Genomic DNA, 17440 nt, shown 5'->3' on the forward strand with positions numbered 1-17440 from the left:
TGCAAAATGAAGGGGAAAGAAAAAAAACGTTGTTTAATGATGAGATTCCATGGTATTCTTTTCGTATGTCTTATGAGACTAACATGTCTCTCCCTTCTGCTTCTCTCTATAAATCCACTCTAATTTCTTGTTGACAGCTAAAAAATGCCACATCCATCTTTGAGCCTACTTGAGCATACGGCCCCCTCACCCTCTTAAGGTCTGACTCAGTTCTCTGCCACAATTTAGAGAGAAAATTTGGCAGACTTGGGTCAGATGCCCACTGCAGTCTAATTTGATATGATTGGGGATTAAAGTTTTGGGGCGTTGTCCCCTAAGAAAGGGATTTAGGTAGAGGAAATGATTGGTATCTCTACTTCAGAGGAGATGTTTGATTTCCTAGCTCTAATTGGCATTTGTACCCAAAAGAGTTGCTACATTATTGTTGTCTGAGGATCTTCAACTGTGACATGAGAACTTCAGTATATAGGATTCCCTTCAGTTCTAAAGTTCTAGGGAAGTAACATGTAGAAACATAATTTAGCCCTCAGATGAAAGGATTCCATAGTAGTAAGATGGATTTTATACCAAAACAGTTCAAAAATTGCTAAGAACACTAACCTCTTACCTTGAATTGTTTCCCAGATGCTTTATTATTGCTGTTAATGTTAATTGTTTTCAGTTTTCTTTTCAAACATTCAAGACAATAATATTTCATGAGTGTGTTTTGCTACACTTTTTTTTCCTTTTCTTTTTGTTTTGTTTTGCAGCATTCCCCTGTGGCTTGAACTATTCTTTTCTCAACCCACTCTAATCTGCCTTCAAACCCCACAGTGGGTTGGAGGGAGAGTGTAGACAGCTCTCAGTAATGTTACGCATGACACTGTGTTAAGTCTAGTGGACATTTTTTAGTCCTCCTCTTACATGGTCTTTCAGCAACTTTTGATACTGTTGACTGCTCCCTCTTTTTCAAAGCATTTTCTTCCTTAAGTTTGTGGTCCTGGTTATCATCCTATTTCACTTGGTGTTGTTTCTCTGTGTTCTTTGCCACATAAACGAAGTTAATATGAGTTGTATCGGTGCCCCTTCCTATAAATCTTCTTTTGGCTTAGGTCATCTGCAGCCATCCTTTTAGCTATTTGGTCCTGGAGCTCACAATAACTAAGTATTTTTCCTTTCTTTATTTTTTAGGTACTATGATAAAAAGTATGCCTTTATATAAGACTGATTAAACCAAATCTGTCATATGGAGAAGTTGGTGCTCTCATTAATTAAGGGTGTTTGTCTCACACAACTTGTACAAGCAGTGAATCCAGATGCAATATCAATCACATCCTTTTGATGTAATTACTTAGTTAATAAGTCTTTTTACCAACAGGCTTATCTTGAATTTCTGGATCCTGCCATAAGTTATTGATTGTTTTATAGGTTGTGTTTTTTTTGGTGTGTGTGGGGTGGTAATATGGCCTCTGCCCTTGTTTAAAACAAGCAAGCATTTTAAAAAAATCCAAAGATTATAGCTAATAATGCATAAATCAAGGGGTTTTTTTACATGCTCAATTAAGACATAATGAGTATAAAGGTATCTTAAAAACTTCATTTATAAATTTATAAACATGAAATAATAAAGGAATGAGCCATTCTAGATCATAATAAATACTTCTTTAAAGAGAAAATAAATCCATCCATAAACAGAAGGTATTAAGTAAAACCTTTATTTTTTCATCAGATAGGCAGTCGTGTCCAAAATGATTTCTAGAATTAATTACTATATATAAAAGCATCCATCAGAAATCTAGAAGTTTCCTTCATATGAAGAAAAATTTTCATCAGTTGAAATATACTTGAGTTCTGTGGAATGGTTGTTAAAATTTAATTTAATCGTCGTTTAAATTAATTTATTAATGTTGATAAAACAAAAAAATGTTTAGACTCAGGAAGTTTTTAAGTGCATGCATTGTGTTTTGCCCAAATAACTATATTCATTTGAATTTCCCAAATTGTATGCAGAAATTCACATAATATCTTCTAAATGGTACCAAGACTATACATTACTATAAAATTAAAATAATCACAGATTTTTCTATATGAAATTTTTGTAGCAGTAACTGAAATAAAGTTAGAATATACACCTTCAGACAGTAATAAGTTGCTAAATATGCTGCCTAATACAAATTAATGTGATATAATTGCTTATATCAACCTAATATAATTAGTGGTATGAAATATATATAGAATAATACCCTTTAAGTATTTGATTTATTTTTAAATTTTGTCACTATTTTGTCACTGAACCTCCCCTAGGAGGTTGGATAATAAGAAAGCTGTTGTGGACCAATCACATTGCATGTTTATCACCAAATATAGTTCCTTGTCAGCATCTTACAGTTACCTCTTTGTAAGTAATGTCCCTGTTTTTTTTTTAGTTACCTTAGGATTTTCTCTTTATATTTTGTTTTCATCAGTTTTACTATGCTGCACCTATGTGTGATTTTCTTTTTATCCTACTTGGGTGTTCCTAGGGGCTCTTGATTACTGTGCCTTGATGTCTTTCTTCAGTTTAGGAAAATTCCAGGCAATTATCTCTTCAGCTTTTTTTTTCCCCTGTTCGTTCTTTCTCCTCTCTTCTGGGACTTCAGTTACATGAATAATAGACCATTTTACTATGTCTCATATGTCTCTTATACTCTCTCCCTCTCTGACTAACCTGTCTCCTATTTCACCAATCCTCTTTTCATCTGTGGCTCATCTGTTAAATACATGTTCATTTTGGTTATTTTATTGTTTAATTCTAAATTTTTCATTTGACATATTTTATACTTTACAGGTATTTGCTGAGTTTTTCATTTTGTTTTCTATTTCAAAAAAAGAAAAATCTGTCCGTTAACTCCAACATCTGTGTCTCCTGTGAATCTGCTCTTTGTCAGTTTTTGACTTTTTGGTTTTTGTGTTTGCGGGGGGTGGGCTGGTGTGTGGTCTTAGGGCATGCTTTGTAATTTTTGATGGAATGCTGGACATTGAAATATGAGCTATTTTAGAGATAACTTGAAACTCTGGATGATATTTTTTTCTTCCTCCAGGAAAGATTTACTTTAGCCTTTGGCATGTGGTTAGGCTGGAAACCGATCACTTTAATCCAGTTAGGGATTTGGCTGATTCCAGGCTAGGTTTTACTCTTTGTAAAGGCTGATCTATGTTGTTCACCCTTTGTACTCAAGCATAGGCCTTCAAAGGTTCCAACAGAAAGCCTGGGTGTTTATGAGAGCCACTCTATCTTGGTGGGCCCTGGGCTCCCATTTTTATCATGCCCAGTGTGAGATTGTGGAAAGTTTTGAGTAAGCTTTCCAGCCTCTCAAGCCACTGCTGAAGTTAGGGAGTCCTTTTCAATAAGCTTCTTTGGATGCTGTACCGGCAACTTCTGTTTATATCTCATTGGCCAGAACTGTATCTTATGGCTATCCTTAGCCACTATCCCTGGCTTCAAGGGAAACTAGGAAATGTTTTGCTGAACTCTCCTCCCTACCCCACAAATAAACTAGTTTTGCTACAATCTAAATCTATAAGATGGTGACAAATGCAAGTAAAACTGAACTGTCATGTGAACATAGTAAGGAATACTAAATTTTTCTTAAATGTTTTCAAATTTGGGTTTCTAACACTAAAAAGTAGCTTCAAATAATTTTTAAAATTTCTTGTTCATTTTACTTTATTAGAAAGCAAAACACAATGGTAGTAGAAACTTACAAAATCTAGATGAACAAAAAGAAAACAATTTGAAATCCTACCAACCAAAGATAAGTTCTATCAATGTTTTGGTAGATAGCGTTGTAGTAATTTTATATAGTAATATATATAGTATGTTTTATTTTTATAAATTAATATTGTATTATACACCCTCTTGTGACTTGTTCCTTCTACTAAATATCATGTATATATTTCCATGTTAAAGTATATAATGAGGTAGTGTTTTATAGTTTAGAAATTATAATTTCCTTAATTTAACTCGTAATGCTTTTTAATTTTAGTGTTCCACCCTTATAGTATGTGTCTTGTGTCTGCTTGTTCTCTCCCCACTCTTTTCTTGACCAGGTTAATACGTAATTACGTTATTGTTGACTAATGCCAAAGGAATGTTCTGTTTAACAGCCAGCGGGAGTAATGAACATATTAGGTAGGCTCTGACTCTGATAATGATTCCTGGGAGAACCCCATTAAATATCTTCTGATTTCTAGTCTTGAGTTGATACAGTGCTGTGATTTTTAGTTGTGAATGAAATTATTATACTTTTTTCCTACTCTATATTAAGTTTGTATTGTTTTAAAAATAGATTAGATCCTAGACATTTCCTGAGAAACAGTTGGGAGTGCCTTGTTAGTATACAGTTTCTACCAAAAAATACATACATGTTAAAATGGTACAACTGCTTTGAGATGTAAATGTTGGTGCAGTTGGCTAGGCTCACTCATTTGTCAAGTGACACAGATGCTGCTGTGACAGCAAATATGATTCAAAATTCTGGTTGAGTAATACTATAAATTACTACCTATCATGAACCTTCTTGAGGTCACTCTTGAATAGTAGGGGTTGTGATTATTAAATGCTGGACTAATGAAAGACCTATTTTATAAATTATGTATGGTTTTATAAATATTTGTGTCTAGATTTTTAGTGGAAGGTTGGCTAGATATAGTTCCAATTCCACCTAACTGCTAATTTTATGACAGCTCTTGCCTTTGTTTTTTAGAGCTTAGCTTTCTCATGCAGACTTTTGTGTTGAGATCCATCAGTGTTTATTGCTCATCTGTCTAACGCTGAGATTTGTAGTTAGTGGACCTCAGACTCACTCTTGTATAAAATATGCCGATTAAAAATAGGCTGATTGGGCTTCCCTGGTGGCGCAGTGGTTGAGAGTCCGCCTGCTGATGCAGGGGACACGGGTTCATGCCCCGGTCCGGGAAGATTCCACATGCCGTGGAGCGGCTGGGCCCGTGAGCCATGGCCGCTGAGCCTGCGCGTCCGGCGCCTGTGCTCCGCGACGGGAGAGGCCACAACAGTGAGAGGCCCACGTACTGCAAAAAAAAAAAAAAAAAAAAAATAGGCTGATTCAGGTTAGATTTCTGTGTATGTCTGAAAGGGGTTGTTCCAAAGAGGAACAGTGACTAGATAATAAACTTTCCTATCTCTGATGAAATAACTTATATCAGTAGTCCCTGGATATCACACCCCTGAAATCTCCAGTTGGCAATGTGGCAGTTTGTCTTGTCAGCTGGGTGGAGGTAATCCAACACTGATTCTTAACCAGTTCAGAATTACTCATAGCCAGTTTAGAATTGCTCATCACGAGTGGCAGGGTAGAAATATCAAGCTCTAGATTATATTGTTCCTAACCCTTGGTTTCTTGAGAAGTTGATAGTTTGCTTTAAACTTATACTACTGAATTTTTTAAAAATCCATTTATTAATGGCTGTTTAAGAAAGTAGTCCTTTATTTTCATTTTCAGTGTCCCATTTTTTCATCAGTGCTCTTGGCCGTATATTGTTATCTTTTATTTATTGTCTGCCCAACTAGATTGTGAGTTCTTATAAGCAGTGACTTTGTTTTATACTTCTTTGGATTCCTACCCACTCCCACAGTGCCTCCTAAAATGTAGTAGATGTTCCATAAATCTTAATTATTTGAGAAAAGTAAGTGTTGGCAAATTGAATCTTACTAGCTTTAACTTAGTTTTATTGTTTTAGAATTGTATGATTTCTCTGTCTTTTAATGATACTGTCTCTATACTTATTATCTTCTCTGGAAAAAGCATTCTACATCTTGTAATTTGCTAAATTCAAAATTTCCTAAAACGTAAGTTTTGTCTTTCTTTTTGATTCATGATAATTGAGATAAATATTTGTTGAACTGGGCATAAAATTCTTAAATTTAATACCACGTGTGCTATAAGCATTTGACTGCTTATTTTTCAGATTTTGATCTACATTGTTGGTTATTAGTCATTTAACAAGTACTTAATGGAGACAAAGCCATGTGCTAAGGATCACTAGTATTTAGTTAGTGAATAACTAAATATTATGGCTACCATTTGAAAAAGTACATACCTTTCATTAATATTTTATCTGTAAAATAGACTTCTCAGTTTATAATTTTTTTTTCATTATAGGGTAAAGTTCACCTTGAATTAAAACTGAATGAACTGATAACGGAAAATGGAACTGTGTGCCAGCAGCTTGTTGTACAGTAAGCATATTTCTTTTACCAAAGTCAGCTAGATGTAATTCTCCATTTTGTATTCTTTGAATTTTAAGCCAACTCCTTATTTTAAATACTTTAGAAACTTTTTTCAGAAATGAACTCTGCTATGCCATTCCTTTATTAATTTGTTTTCCACTTTATTTTCTCACATCTAGTCTACTCAGATTACATATGATGAGTCATTAATTCATTCAACCAGTATTTGTTTAATGTGTGTTACATGATAGATATAGGATCACAGATAAACGTGTCTAACCACCTAGCAGCAATGAGTTGGAAAAGCTTCCCAGTAGAGGGCCTCTAGAAACTCTAGATATAACACAGCAGAGCATTAGGGACCTTGGGGCTAAACTAAATGTGTACCTTGAGATTACCAGTATTGATTCTCACCTACTTTGAATTCCTTTTTTCCTCTTTTCTCTCAACTTATTTTTATCACCCCGATTCTAATCTTCTAACTGTTCTGGAAATCTGTTTCAGCCCAATCCTCCACCTTTTCCCTCTCACCCAAACCCTTCCTCTGTGTTGTCAACAAACAATGGGATATCCCTGACTTCTGAATGTTTTCTCTCTGTCTTAACTGATACGTGGATATCCCCTGAAGTTCTGTTTCCTCTACTGCCTTCTCAATCTGAGGCTATGTATTCCACCATACCCATATACCTTAGAGCCAGGGAGTAGGGTCAATATTACTCTCCTACTGCTGCTCCAGACTATAATTTATTCTCCTAATTATGAACACCCCAGATCCTTTGAGGTATTCTCTCTGTGTATAACTATACATATTGATATTTATGTGCTTATATATACATAAAATACTATATATAATATTACTCAGTTAATTTTTTCTGAACTCTTTTAAAGAAGGTTGCACATATTATAATCCTTAATATATCCGTGTGTATTTCCTAAGAAATATTCCTTAAATATAATATTTAAATGTACTTTAGTACAGTTATCAAATTCAGGAAATTTAACATTGTTACAATAAAAGTATAATCTGTAGTTTTTATATTTCAGTACTTTAATCTACAGTTACCATATTTCACTTTCGTCAACTGTTCCAATAATGTCCTTTAAGACACATTTTTTCTCTCCAAGAAGGGATACAGTTCAAGATTATGTATTACATTCAGTTGTCATGTCTCTAATCTCCTTAACCTGTACTTTTAGCTGTTCTTTGTCTTTCATGGAGGTGAGATTTTTTTTTTTGAATTTGCAATATGTTTTTATTTTTTTATTTTATTTTATTTTTTTAACATCTTTATTGGGGTATAATTGCTTTACATTGGTGTGTTAGTTTCTGCTTTATAACAAAGTGAATCAGTTATACATATGCATATGTTCCCATATCTCTTCCCTCTTGCGTCTCCCTCCCTCCCACCCTCCCTATCCCACCCATCCAGGCTGTCACAAAGCACCGAGCCAATATCGCTGTGCCATGTGGCTGCTTCCCACTAGCTATCTACCTTACGTTTGTTAGTGTGTATATGTCCATGACTCTCTCTCGCCCTGTGACAGGGAGGTGAGATTTTTGAAGAATACAGGCCAATTGTTTTTTCACATGTTCCTCAGTTTGGATTTACCTACTAAAAACAGGATTTGTTTACAGTTTTTCCCCCTAGACTGAGAGCATATAGTGAAAGTATTTGGATTACTCTCTGCCCTGCTCAGTTCAGTTATGTTGTACATTTGAAATACAGTTAATTGGATTGATTTGGTTTGCATTTAGTTTAATGTTGTTTTCCCCCATCCTTGTTGGTTTACTTTTATTTTACTGAATATGTAGAATATCAGGATGACTTCAAAAGTCAAAACTATACCAAAAGGCATTACTCAGAGATGTGTTCAGTCCCCTCTCTTTATATCCAGCTCTAGGCAACCATGATCTGATTTCTCTCCTTATAGTTTTTGTCTTTTCCAAAATGTCATATGAACCGATCTATATAATCTCTTGTGTCTTTTACTTAGCATGCTTTTGAGATTCATCCACATTATGTATCAGGAGTTCATCCTTTTTTAGGTATTATTTTCTTTCTTTCTTGCCATAACGTGGTAGATACTGTTGTCCTCGTTTTACAGATGACAAAACGATGCACAGATTCGTTAAATAAGCCCAGGTTCGTACAGGGAGAGTAGAGCCTGGATTTGAACTCTGGCAGTTTCATTTTTTTTTTTTTTTTAATTTTGAGATAATCATACATTTGCAAGAAATTGCAAAGTGCAGAGAGGTCCTGTGTACTCTTCACTTAGTTTCCTTCAGTGGTTACATCTTACATACTATAAATACAGTATAAAAACCAGAAAATTGACATTGTATAGTGACAGGGTATCATTTTATCACATGTGTAGATTTGTGTAACCACCACCACAATCAAGATACAAAACTATTTTATCACTGTAAATATTTCCCTCATGCTACCCCTTTATAGTCACACCCACTCCTTCCCCACCCCCATCCCTAATCTTTTGCAACCTCTAATCGGTCTCCGTATCTAAAATTTTGTCATTTCAAAAATCTTCTGTAAATGGACTCTTAATAGTTTGTGACTTTCTGAGATTGGCTTCTTTCCACTCAGATCCAGCCAGTTGTGCACAAGTTTCTTAAAGATTGAATATAGTTGCGTCACTTTTTAAATTCTATTTTGCCAATTTCTGTCTTTTATTTAGTGAATTTATACATTTACTTATAATTATGGATATGTTAGGCTTAAATCCGCCATTTTATTTTTTGTTTTCTGTCCCCTCTATTTTCTTTTTCCTGTGAGTTACTTGAACATTGTTTAGAATTACATTTTGATTTATCTGTAGTGTTTTTTTAATCTATAGTGTATCTCTTTGTATAGTGTTTTTAGTGGTTGCTTTAGGTATTACATTGTACATGTGTAACTTACAGTCTACTGGTGTTGACATTTTAGCGGTTAGAATAAAATGTAGAAACCTTACCTTTTAATCCTCCACCATTTGTAATATAATTGTATTAAGTATTTCCTGTGCAACAGTGAAAACCACATCAAAGTGTTATAATTTTTCTTTCAGTTATTAACACAATTTACAAAAGAAGAGAATTCTAGGTCTATTGTATTTACTCATATTTTTGCTCTTTCCATATTCTTCCCTTCCTGTCATTTCAGGATCCCTTCTTTTATCACTGTCTTTATGTTTAGAGAATTTCCTCTTACCGTTTTTTTTAGGATAGGCCTACTGGTGACACATTCTTTTAGTTTTTCTTCATCTGAAAATGTCTTGATTTTTTTCTTGATTCCTGAAGGATATTTTCACTGGATATAGAATTCTTGGTTGATAGTTCTTTTTTTTTTCAGCACATGAAAAATGTACCACTTCCTCTGGCCTCCATGATTTTTTTCTTTTTTTCTTTTGGCGGTACGCGGACCTCTCACTGTTGTGGCCTCTCCCATTGCGGAGCACAGGCCCTGGACGCGCAGGCTCAGCGGCCATGGCTCACGGGCCTAGCCACTCCGCAGCGTGTGGGATCTTCCCGGACTGGGGCACGAACCCGTGTCCCCTGCATCGGCAGGCGGACTCTCAACCACTGCGCCACCAGGGAAGCCCAAGCCTCCATGATTTTTGATGAGAAATCCACTATCATTCAAAGTGTTTTTCCTATGCAGGTTTTCCTATGTTTCTCTCTGGATGCTTTCAGGATTTTTTCCTTTGTCTTTAGTTTTCTAAGTTTTAGTTTGACTACAGATTTGTTTGGGTTTATCGTGTTTGATTTTGGCTCAGCTTGAATCTATATGCTTATGTCTTTTGCCATATTGGGAAACTTTTAGCCATTATTTCTTGTTAAATTTATCAGCCCTGCCAGCTTTCTCTCCTTTCCTTTTGAGACTCCAGTGGCATGAATGTTAGATCTGTTATTGTCCCACACATCCCTGAGGCTCTGCCCTTTTTTTTCTGGTCTATTTTCCCTCCGTTGTTCATATTGGGTTATTTCTGTTGTTCTGTCTTTAAAAGCTCACTGGTTTTTTCCTCTGTCCTCTCTATTCTGTTAAACTCAACTATTGAATTATTTTTATGTTGGTTATTGTATTTTTAAGTCCTAAAATTTCCATTTGGTTCTTCTTTATATTTTTATTTCCTTGGTGAGACTTACTGTTTTTTTGCTGAAACTTTCTATTGTTTCATTTATTTCAAACATGTTCATAATTGCTCATTGAATCATTTTTATGGTGGCTGCTTTCACCTTTTTGTCAGATAAGTCCAACGTCCATGTTATCTCAGCCTTGTCATCTGCCAGTTGTCTTTTCTCATTTAAGTTGGAGATTGTCTGGTTTTTCATATGTTGAATGGTTTTCAGTTCTATCCTGGACATTTTGGGTATTATGTAATGAGACTCCAGGTCTTGTTTAAATCTTCTCTTTTAGCCAGGCTCCTCTGACCCTCTGCTGGTGGGGGAAGAGGAGTCCCAGGTTCATTACTGTCAGGCAGAGGTAGAAGTCCAGGTTCCTGACTCAACCGCTCCTGATAACCCTGGGGGAAGAATGAGAAGTGTTCCTTGTTACTGCTGAACGAAAGTCATGGTTCACGCTCCTCTTAATTCCTTCCTGTTACCACTTTGGGGGGATAGGGAGGAGTACCTTACTGCTGCTCCACGTGGCCTCCACTGACACCCTGGTCGGGAGGAGTTAGTTACCCTTAGAAAGCGGTGAAAGTCTTACCTTCCCACTCAGCATTCTCTGACACCACCCTGGCGTGGAGGGAGAGGAGTGCCTCGTTGGTGCTGGCTGGTGATGGAAATCCAGGCTCCTCATGTGGTCTCTACTGACTCCATGGGAAGAAGGGGCTCATTACAACCTGTCAGAGGTAGAGGTCTAGGCTCTCCCCTCAACTTCTGGCCTTTGTTGATGGGGGTGAGGGTGGATCCACAGTGTTTCTCAGTGGTGTTTGATTGGAGTAGATGGTTATTGCCTAAAAATGGTTTCTATCTTGCTAAGCTGCCCAGTTCCTGGTCCTTTGGCTAGAGAAAGCTGGCTTTTCTTAGGGCATTTTGTTGTCTGCTCCCATTGGTGGGTGTTTCTGGGTTGGTAGCTTCTCTAGCACTCAGTCTGGGATATATAAAGTGTAAGAAAGCCCAGGGAATTCACTGATGGGTTCCAATTTCCTTGGGTCCCCAGATCTCTAATTGGCTTGCCTTCTTCTCTTCACCTTTCAGTTTCTTATGTTTGTTTAACATCTAGGGTTTTTAGCAATGCTTAATGGGAAGAAGGAGGTATGCATGTACTCCATCTTGTCCTAGAACTGGAAACCAGTCCATTTCTGTTTACTTACAAATAGTGTTCCTTTGTATGGAATTTGTTTACCTATTCACCAGTTGATGGATATTTGAATTGTTTCCCATTTGAGGCTATTATAAAGAAAACGGCTGTAAATGTTCACAAACAGGTCTGTATGTGGGCATATGCTGATCTGCATTCTTTTCTTGCTTCTCTTTTTCACTTAAGCCTCCACTGTCCATATTCACTGTCCATACAGCAACAGAACTCCAGTAGTAGTTTTGTGGAACTTATTGCTGATTTCTCAACTTTAGAGGTATTTGAAGTTTGTGGTATTTTCATTTTTTCAGTAATGCTCAAGGCGTGGTTTTATGTATTGTTTTCTTTGTGCTCCTTGCTGAACTACAGTTTTGGGGAGCAGTGTGTGGAAAGGTTCATATCCCAGCAGTTGCTGTTATTCTCCAGACCTGGAAGCTCCCCACTGTAGCATTTCCTGAACTTCAGTAAGACCTCCATCCGCTAATCTCTACCACATTCTTACCTGCTCCTATTTTTACTTTCTTCTAGGTCTTTTTCTATGATCTGTCGCCATAGTCATTTTCTTACAGTTTCCCTGAACTCCCCTGAGCTTCTCTTCCTTTTATATTTATATCCCTTTTATATGAATGAACTCAACTTCTTCTGTGTTCAGTCTGCACCTGAATATTGCTGGAGAAAATCACACGGAAAGACTAATTTTACTTTAAATTCATGATCACAAACCTCACTTGGATACTTACAACTATCACGGAGTTTTACTCTGCCTCTCTAATACACCTATGAGATTCTCCATCACTACAGACTGCAAATTGGTCACATCTTCCTGAATCCAAATCTGCAAACCTGTATTGGCCTCCATCTTTTTGTCCTTATGTTTTAGTCGATGAGGTGCTCCTTTTCTTGTTGGGAGTGAATTCTTCCATCTGAACTCTGGATTCTTTCTCTTTCCCCTACAAAGGACTTTACTCCTTCAGTTATCCCTTCTTCTGTTTCATCAGCTTTACTTGCTCTTTCGGATTGTTCTCACCAGCATGTAAACATGTTCTAGGATCTTCCATTCTAAAAGACATGCCTTCCCAGACCTCATCTCCAGCCCCCTCTCCCAGCTACCATCCCCATTTCTCTGTTCTCCTTTGAATGCAGACTTCTCAAAGTAAGATTGTCTAATAGATATGTGTGTGTGTGTGTGTGTGTGTGTGTGTATACACTAGCTCTGAGTGTTCACTGAGAAGGCCTGCAAACAGTGTCATCCCAGTAGCAATGAGCATACTTAGCACCCATATCTTGATTTCTAAATACCATTCTCTAGTCAGCACTAGGCACTAGATCTTTTTGTGATGATGAAAATGTTTATGTCTTAACTGTCCAATATGGTGGCCACTAGCTTTGTGTGGCTTATTGAAAACTTGAAATATGACTAGTGCAACTAAAGAGCTAAATTTTAAATTTTGTCTAATTTTAATTAATTATAATTTAAATAGCTAAATGTGGCCAATGGCTACAGTATTAGAACGGCTCCAATAAAAAGAATGTGGAGGAGTTTTGTTTTGTTTTGTCTTTTTAGCAGTGACTAGTTTCTGGGTTTCGGCAGAGAAAAATACAAGATGAGCCCACAGCATCTGTGGAATCAGAAAGCAAGGAATTGCTCAAAAAATAATGAGGGCATGTGGAAAGGATGTTGAAATCAACTTGAAAGAGCTCCAGATAACCACATCTGGGACAATTTGATCATCAGAATAAACAATGATAATAATGGATTAAAACCTGTAGAATAAAATAAATATCCATGAGCCAATGCTGATGTAACAATTAAGTAAATACATAGGAGAGAAAGGACTGCTTTTCCTTATTGATGAATATAGGACAAGTGATGGAAATAGAAACATCACTATTAGCAAACACTACAGTAATAATTAGTGCAGGGACGAATCATCTAGAGATGCTAAGTAAGTGAGCATAAGTGTGATGACAAACAGCGTATATGCGCAGCCTCAAAGAATAACCCTATAAGACGTCTGGTAAGTACCATCTTAACTGAGTGATCAAAGTTAATGTCACCGATAAGGAGACATTCAGTACCTCCTGTTAATTTGCATTGAGAAGGATATCAAGACACATAACCTCAATGTAATCATGAACAGACATCAGACAAGTTCAATTTAAGGAATATTCTACAAAATAACTGGCCAGTACTGGCAAGATCATGGGACAAAGCAGGAAAAGTAAGGAACTGTTTTAGGATGGAGGGGACTAAGGAGACATGACAGCTAAATACAACTTGTTATTTATTATTAACTAACATCGTATCAATGTTAGTTTCCTGCTTCTATAATTCTACTCTGATTACACAAAATGTTAACATTGGGTGATGGGTAGACAGGAACTCTGCATATTATTTAACAACTTTTTGGAAGTCAGAAATTATTTCAAAATAAAAAGTTTTTTTAAAAAATTGTGTACACCTTATGCATTCAACCCAGATCTTTTTTCTAACTGAAGACTTACATGTCAGCCTACCTTCGATGTCTCACAGCATTGCAAATTTAACACATTTAAAGCTGCAGTATTGATTCTTGTATCTATCCAGCTCCTCCCCATAGCTCAAGCCAGAAATATGGGAGTCACTTAAAATCTTTTCTCCTCTCTCTCCTCCAAGATTGGATCTATTTCTTAGTGATTCTATAAAAATTTTTCTTGAATTTTCTAATTTTTCATAATACTTACTGACCTCTCCTTATTTCAAACCACCAATCGTTTCTTACCTTGACTATTTCAATAATCTTTTAGCTGGTCTTCCAGTCTGCAATCCATTCTCTTTATAGGCAGCCCAGAGCAGTCTTCTGAAACATAAACTAGATCATGGCAGTCCCCTGCTTAAGCACTTAGTGATTTTTGCAGTGCTTTTAGAATAAAATCCAATCTCCTTACTGTGGCCCATAAGAACCAGTGACCCGGCCTGACTCTTTGATTTCATTTTGTGGCGTGCTTCCTCTTCATATGCTTGCTGGCCTTCTCTCACTTCTTCAAATGTGACATTACTCTTCCAGCTCAGAGATGTACATTTGCCTTTCCTTTTGCCTGGAATGCCGTTATGCCCATTCTTCTTCTAACTGGTTCATTCTTGTCCTTTAAGTTTCAACTTAAATATCACTTACTCTAAAATAGGGTACCCTGTTCTTTTTCTTCCATAGCACTTGCCAGTATTTCTAATTATTATTATTTTTGATTTATTGATTGTTATCTCTTTCTTCAGGTAGACTCTGTGCTCCATGAGTGCAGGGGCCATGTTTGTCTTATTCACCTCATGGCCCCAGCATCTGGCACTTAATAGGCACTAAATAAATTTTCAAACAATTAAATGACGAAAGGTAACACTGTCTTCTTAAAGGATGAAGAGAAGGTAGCTTGCCTAGAAAAAGTGAGCGTTTTTTCCCCCCCCAGAAGGAAAGAATAGTATAGGCAAAAATATGGAGGCAAGAAACAGCATGGTGTTGTGTGTGTGTGTATAATTAAAAGCAGTTTGATGTTGCGTAATATATGAACCTTGAGTCAAAGATTGGTCAGAAATTGGTAAATAGGCTGGAGCTAGATCTTAAGAGCCGCTTATGTACCATCTGACCTTATAAAACTTACATGAGCTTATGGAACTATTGGAAGATTGTAGACAATAGAGTATGGACAGATTTGCATTTTAGAAAGATCAGATTTGTGACAGCAGTAAGTATAGAAAGGTGAATTTGAAGGGTGTTAGGGTGATCCAAGTCAGAGGTGATGGCTTCTGTGCCAGAGCAACAGTTGCAGATGTGAGAAAAGAGGCCAGATGAAGTAATATTTAAAGAGTAGAATCACTGAAACTTACTGATTGATTAGATATAGAAAGTGAGGAGGAAGGAGAATTTAAGTGTCGCTGTAGATTTCTAGATTGTGTTGCTTGGTGGTGGTGGTATACACAATGAAGAGAAAATACGGGAAGAGAAGCTGCTTTAATAAGAGATGGTAATGAGTTGACTTTTAGCTGCTCTTGAACATCTAGGTAGGGATTTCCATCAGGCATTTAGATATAAAAATCTTTAACTCTGTGGTGAGATCTCATATAGAAATGTATGGTTGATGGTAGTTGTGGCCATAAGAATAGATGTGATAGAAGTAGGCTTAAGGGAGGTTATGTAGCATAAAGAGAGCAGTTGACTGAGAGCAAATCCAGCAGTAGAAGTAGAAAAACGTGAGGAAAACATGAAGGAGACAGATAGGTGACATGAGGGAAGTTAGGAGAGTGAGGGTCAAGGAAACCAAGAGAGAAGAGCGTTTCAAGGAGAGAGTGATCAGCGCAGCTAAGAAGTCCAGTGAGAGGAGCCCTGAAAAATATGGATAGCATTTGACACTCAGGGGACCTTAATGAGGAGACTGTCCATAGAATGACAAATGCAGAAAAAACTGGGTTTCAGTAGGGTGAGGAGTGAGTGGGGAGGTCAAGAAATTTGGAGAGAAAAACAGAAAAATTAGATAGGTACAGAGTGACTTGAAGTCCAGGCAATGTTCTTTATATTAGAGAAACAGGCTGAGGGAAAGAACCTGAGGAGAGAAACTTGAGACAAATTGAATATATGGTTGTTGCTACTATATGGAAATTTAAAAGATTGTTTTGTATCCTGTAACCTTCTTACATTCACTTATTAGTCCTACTAGCTTTTTAAAAATAGATTCCATTGAATTTGTACATAGACAATTGTGTCCTCTATGAATAGAGTTTTACTTCTTCCTTTTCAGTCTGGATACCTTTTATTTCTGCTTCTTACCTTATTGTACTGGCCAGAACCTCCAGTACGATGTTGAATAGAAGTTGTGAGAGCAGACATCCTTGTCTTATTCCTTATCCTAGGGGGAAAACCTTCAGTTTTTTACCAGTAAGTACAATGTTAGCCATCCTTCATCAGGTTGAGAAAGTTCCCTTTTGTTCCTAGTTTGCTGAGAATTTTTATCAGGGATGGATATTCAAACGATCTTAGGCTTTTTTTGTTTTCATCTGTTAATGTGGTGAATCTTGTTGATTGATTTTTGAATGTTAAGCCAGCGTCCACTTGGTCATGTTGTGTTAATATTGTCATGTATTGCTGGCTTTGATTTGCTGAAATTTTGTTAAGGATTTTTGCATCTCTGTTCATGAAGGATATTGGTCTGTACTTTTCTTTTCTTGTAATGTCTTTGTCTGGTTTTGGAATCAGGATATTAATGGTCTCTTTGAATGAATTAGGAAGTATTTTCTCCTCTTCGATTTTCTGAGTTTCTATAGAATTGATGTAATTTATTTTTTATATGATTAATATTTGAATTCACAAGTGAAGCCATCTGGGCCTGGAATGTTTTTGTTTTGTTTTTTGTTGGAAAGGTTTTTAACCAGGAATTCCCTTTCTTTAATAGATACATAATTATTCAAAAAAAAATTTTTTTTTAGTAATTTTGGTAGTTTGTATCTTTCAGGGAATTTGACCATTCAATCTGAGTTGTACAATTCTTTGTATAAAGTTGTTCAGTTATTCCTTTTTATCCCTTTAATATGTGTAGACTTCATGGTGATATCCTAATGTTGGTAATTTGTGTCTTCACTCTTTTTTTCCTTATCAGTGTAGCTAGAAGTTTATCAATTTCAATGACCTTCTTAAAGAAATGGCTTTTGATTTTTTTGTTTTTATATATTTTCTGTTTTCTCTTTTATTGATTTTCACTTTTATTATTTCTATTTATTTTGGGTTTAACTTGCTCTTCTTTTTAAAATTTCTTTTGATTGAAGCTGAGGTCAGTGATTGGAAATCTTTCTTTCCTTAGTGCTATCCATTTTCATCTAAGTACTACTTTAGCTGGATCCCACAAATTTTGATATACTGAGTTTTCATTTTCATTCATTTAAAAATACTTTATAATTTTTCTTTTATTT

The 17440-nt window shown here is 36.2% G+C and overlaps 1 protein-coding gene across 2 annotated transcripts in view; it reads left to right on the top strand.

Moving 5' to 3' along the window:
- Positions 1-17440, top strand: part of RASA2 (RAS p21 protein activator 2) — a 119319-nt gene that overhangs the window by 42908 nt on the left and 58971 nt on the right. For both annotated transcript variants that reach the window (XM_024769012.1, XM_024769013.1), the window contains one exon: positions 6141-6217. In XM_024769012.1, the coding sequence (XP_024624780.1) occupies positions 6141-6217 (77 nt within the window). The remainder of the gene's footprint in view (positions 1-6140; positions 6218-17440) is intronic.

This window comes from Neophocaena asiaeorientalis, unplaced genomic scaffold (genome assembly GCF_003031525.2).
Source record: "Neophocaena asiaeorientalis asiaeorientalis breed wild unplaced genomic scaffold, Neophocaena_asiaeorientalis_V1.1 scaffold118, whole genome shotgun sequence".
NCBI classification, from domain to species: domain Eukaryota; kingdom Metazoa; phylum Chordata; class Mammalia; order Artiodactyla; family Phocoenidae; genus Neophocaena; species Neophocaena asiaeorientalis.